Below are 4501 nucleotides of genomic sequence, written 5' to 3'. Positions count from 1 at the left end.
ACCTGCCTTGTTGTTTACATGTGTTGTTGTTGTCTACCTGCCTTGTTGTTTACCTGCCTTGTTGTTATTTACCTGTCTTGTTGTTGTTTACCTGTCTTGTTGTTGTCTACCTGCCTTGTTGTTTACCTGCCTTGTTGTTATTTACCTGTCTTGTTGTTGTTTACCTGTCTTGTTGTTGTCTACCTGCCTTGTTGTTTACCTGCCTTGTTGTTATTTACCTGTCTTGTTGTTGTTTACCTGTCTTGTTGTTGTCTACCTGCCTTGTTGTTTACCTGCCTTGTTGTTATTTACCTGTCTTGTTGTTGTTTACCTGTCTTGTTGTTGTCTACCTGCCTTGTTGTTTACCTGCCTTGTTGTTATTTACCTGTCTTGTTGTTGTTTACCTGTCTTGTTGTTGTCTACCTGCCTTGTTGTTTACCTGCCTTGTTGTTATTTACCTGTCTTGTTGTTGTTTACCTGTCTTGTTGTTGTCTACCTGCCTTGTTGTTTACCTGCCTTGTTGTTATTTACCTGTCTTGTTGTTGTTTACCTGTCTTGTTGTTGTCTACCTGCCTTGTTGTTTACCTGCCTTGTTGTTATTTACCTGTCTTGTTGTTGTTTACCTGTCTTGTTGTTGTTTGCCTGTCTTGTTGTTGTTTACCTGTCTTGTTGTTGTTTACCTGTCTTGTTGTTGTTTACCTGCCTTGTAGTTTACCTGCCTTGTTGTTGTCTACCTGCCTTGTTGTTTACCTATGTTGTTGTTGTGCAGGGCCTGGTGTCGAGCAGACATCGCCTCACCATGTGTCAGCTGGCTGTTCAGTCGTCTGATTGGATCAGGTGAGAATCCATCAACCAATCAGAGCTTATTTACATGATTTTATTGTGTTTTATTTGAGTTGTGAACAAGTTTATTTTAGTGTAATAATTATTATTTTTAATACTTATAGTTTGTTTTGATTTCAGTCTAAATGAAACCTGATCATAAACCAAATGTTTGAATCTCTGAGCTAAAAGTTCATTTAATATTTGTTATTTATAAATGTCTGAGTTTAAAAACATCTGCAGACGTTTGATCAACACTGATGAGACCAGAACCTGAAGTCTTGATCCTGGTTCTCAAGTCTTGATCCTGGTTCTAAAGTCTTGATCCTGGTTCTAAAGTCTTGATCCTGGTTCTAAAGTCTTGATCCTGGTTCTAAAGTCTTGATCCTGGTTCTGGCTCCTGCAGGGTGGACCCCTGGGAGTGTTACCAGGACACCTGGCAGACCACCTGCAGCGTGCTGGAGCATCACCGAGACCTGATGAAGGTGAGACAGATGATTGTGTGACTGATGAAGATGAAAATAAAATGACAAACAGCTGAAATATTTTATTGTAAAGAAGGTTTCAGCTGATTTATAAAAGTTTCAGCTGATTTATAAAAGTTTCAGCTGATTTGTGAAGGTTTCAGCTGATTTATAAAAGTTTCAGCTAATTTATAAAAGTTTCAGCTGATTTATAAGTTTCAGCTGATTTGTAAAAGTTTCAGCTGATTTATGAAGGTTTCAGCTGATTTATAAAAGTTTCAGCTGATTTAAAAAAGTTTCAGCTGATTTATGAAGGTTTGAGCTGATTTATAAAAGTTTCAGCTAATTTATAAAAGTTTCAGCTGATTTATAAAAGTTTCAGCTAATTTATAAAAGTTTCAGCTGATTTGTGAAGGTTTCAGCTGATTTGTGAAGGTTTCAGCTGATTTGTGAAGGTTTCAGCTGATTTGTGAAGGTTTCAGCTGATTTAAAAAAAGTTTCAGCTGATTTGTAAAGGTTTCAGCTGATTTCTGTTTGTCTTGCTGTTGGTCAGAGAGTCACCGGTTGCATCCTGTCCAACGTCAACACGCCATCCTCAACGCCTGTGATTGGTCAGCCGCAGAACCAGACTCCGCCCATTTACCAGAACCACAGCAACACCAACCACAAACCCACAACTAGTGAGTCCTCAAACATCAGAGCATGTGTGTTATTACAGTGTAACACAGGTGTAACACAGGTGTAATACAGGTGAAATACAGGTGTAATAAAGGTGTAATACAGGTGTAATAAAGGTGTAATTACAGGTGTAATACAGGTGTAATACAGGTNCAGGTGAAATACAGGTGTAATAAAGGTGTAATACAGGTGTAATAAAGGTGTAATTACAGGTGTAATACAGGTGTAATACAGGTGAAATACAGGTGAAATACAGGTGAAATACAGGTGTAATAAAGTTAATTACAGTGTAACACAGGTGTAATACAGGTGTAATACAGGTGAAATACAGGTGTAATAAAGGTGTAGTTACATGTGTAATACAGGTGTAATAAAGGTGTAATTACAGGTGTAATACAGGTGTAATAAACAGGTGTTATCCTGATGATCAGCAGTTATAAAGTATAAAACTCTGAGGTCATCAGGTAATTTTGTTTTAATAATTTTTACATTTATGTCATTTTATTATCAGCTCTTTATTTTGGTCCAAAATAAACAGTTTCTGTTTTCTTATTACTAAGTTATTACTATATAATAAGCAATCATTTCTTATATTTGTTTCAGTTTTTGACTTCTTTAATCCAGATTTGGTGCTTCTGTCACCTGGTTATATTTGATAATAACACTGTAATAAACAGATAAGAGGTAATAACCTCTTATCTGTTTATTACAGTGTTATTATCAAATATTTGAATTCTTGCTGTAATGAATCGTTTTTCTTTCTGTTTCAGTCAAACTTTGGGGAAAAATCAGTGAGAATTTGGGTAAAATCTGCTGCGTTCGTCCTCAGATGGAGCGCTTCACGTTTGTCGGTGAGAAAAAGTATTTTTACACGATTAAAGAAAAACAAAAGGTTCGACTGATTCTGAGCTGAAAACACAAGAAGTGAAATCTGAACATTTTTAACTTTTAGAAACAATAAAAGAAAGTTTTTAACTTTGGAAAATTTTCCTGTTTTTTATTTTCATAAACTTCTTCATTCTGTTAATTAAAACACAAGTTTTGATTGAAAACTGAAACGTTCAGATAAACAAACACGTTGTTTTTATTTACCAACATTAAATGTTGCTTTTACAGATGAAAACGCCAACCTGGGGACCGCCATGAGATACGAGGAGATCGGTGAGTCTGGGGCCAGAACCAGAACCAGAACTTTGTGTCTCTGGTTTTCCTTCTTGCTGTGTCTGAACTCCTTCTGGCTCCTTTGGATCCAGTAAACGTCACGTTTACCGAGTAAACCAGGTGTTTACGGACAGGTAAAGGTGATGTTTACAGAGTAAACATGTTGTTTACCGAGGACGTGTTGTTTGTCTCTTTCCTCCTGCCTGTCTGTCATCTGTAGAGTTACGCATCTTGCTCCTGTGTGGCAGTGACCTCCTGGAGTCCTTCTGCATCCCTGGCCTCTGGAAGGACAGTGATGTAAGCACACTGTAGCCCCGCCCCCTCTGTCATGTAGTGCTGCCTCCCTACATGTAGCCCCGCCCCTTAGTCTAATAAAACTGTCTGTTTACTCAGAGATTTGAAAGTGTTGAAGAAGAACAATGTTAGCTGCCTGGAGTTGTTTCCATGAATGTTTTTATGCACATTTTTTATAAACGGAGCATAAAAACATAGAAATGAACCATAAAATGTCAGATGAACTGTGTGGATCTGACATGAAGACATGAAGACGTCAGAGATGTGACGTGTAGAAGCATGTTTCCTGTTTCTGACCTGTTAAAACACAGAGCTGAGGTGTGGCGCCACCTGCTGGCTGAATGACAGAATCACAGCTGCACAGTTTCTGATCTGATTAAATTCATCAAACTGTTTCTTCCTGAGCGGAAAGCTCCTCCTCACCTTCATGTTAGTCAGGTGAGGGACCTGCAGGTCTGACCGGGACCTGGTCTGCTCAGACTCACCTTAAAGCCCAAACGTTTCTGTGGTTTCAGATGGAGGTGATCGTCGGGGACTTCGGGATGGTGGTGGTCCCTCGAGACGGGGTCGACACTGAGAGGATCATGAACCACTCCTCCATCCTCCGCAAGTACAAGGTCAGAAGACCTGGACTCTGAGACCTGGACTCTGAGACCTGGACTCTGAGACCTGGACTCTGAGACCTGGACTCTGAGACCTGGACTCTATAGACCTGGTCTCTGAGACCTGGACTCTGAGACCTGGACTCTGTAAGACCTGGACTCTGAGACCTGGACTCTGTAAGACCTGGACTCTGAGACCTGGTCTTTATAGACCTGGACTCTGAGACCTGGACTTTATAGACCTGGACTCTGAGACCTGGACTTTATAGACCTGGACTCTGAGACCTGGACTTTATAGACCTGGTCTCTACTGGTCCATTACTGATCCAATAACTCGTTTTCTCTGAGGTCCACATGTTAAAATGAACTTTGACTAAAATCCAGACCGTCTCAGTCCTGAGCTCTACTTGGTGTTTCCTGCATAGAAACAATGGGCCTCATGTAAGAACCGTTGGTACGCACAGATTTGTTCTTAAGTTGTACGTACGAGTGATTTAGGAG

General features: G+C 39.8%; 1 protein-coding gene across 1 annotated transcript in view; it reads left to right on the top strand.

The window, feature by feature from the left end:
* Window positions 1–748: 748 nt before the first annotated feature.
* Window positions 749–4501, top strand: part of nmnat2 (nicotinamide nucleotide adenylyltransferase 2) — a gene marked incomplete at its 5' end in the record, with an annotated part of 7476 nt that continues 3723 nt past the window's right edge. Inside the window, 7 exon segments of the mRNA XM_014027445.1 lie at window positions 749–816; window positions 1208–1286; window positions 1819–1945; window positions 2714–2794; window positions 3060–3104; window positions 3325–3401; window positions 3914–4015. Coding sequence (XP_013882899.1) covers window positions 749–816; window positions 1208–1286; window positions 1819–1945; window positions 2714–2794; window positions 3060–3104; window positions 3325–3401; window positions 3914–4015 — 579 coding nt within the window.

This window comes from Austrofundulus limnaeus, unplaced genomic scaffold, assembly GCF_001266775.1.
Source record: "Austrofundulus limnaeus strain Quisiro unplaced genomic scaffold, Austrofundulus_limnaeus-1.0 Scaffold649, whole genome shotgun sequence".
NCBI classification, from domain to species: domain Eukaryota; kingdom Metazoa; phylum Chordata; class Actinopteri; order Cyprinodontiformes; family Rivulidae; genus Austrofundulus; species Austrofundulus limnaeus.
The sequence above is the reverse complement of the archived record's forward strand: the minus strand, read 5'-3'. Positions and strand labels throughout refer to the sequence as shown.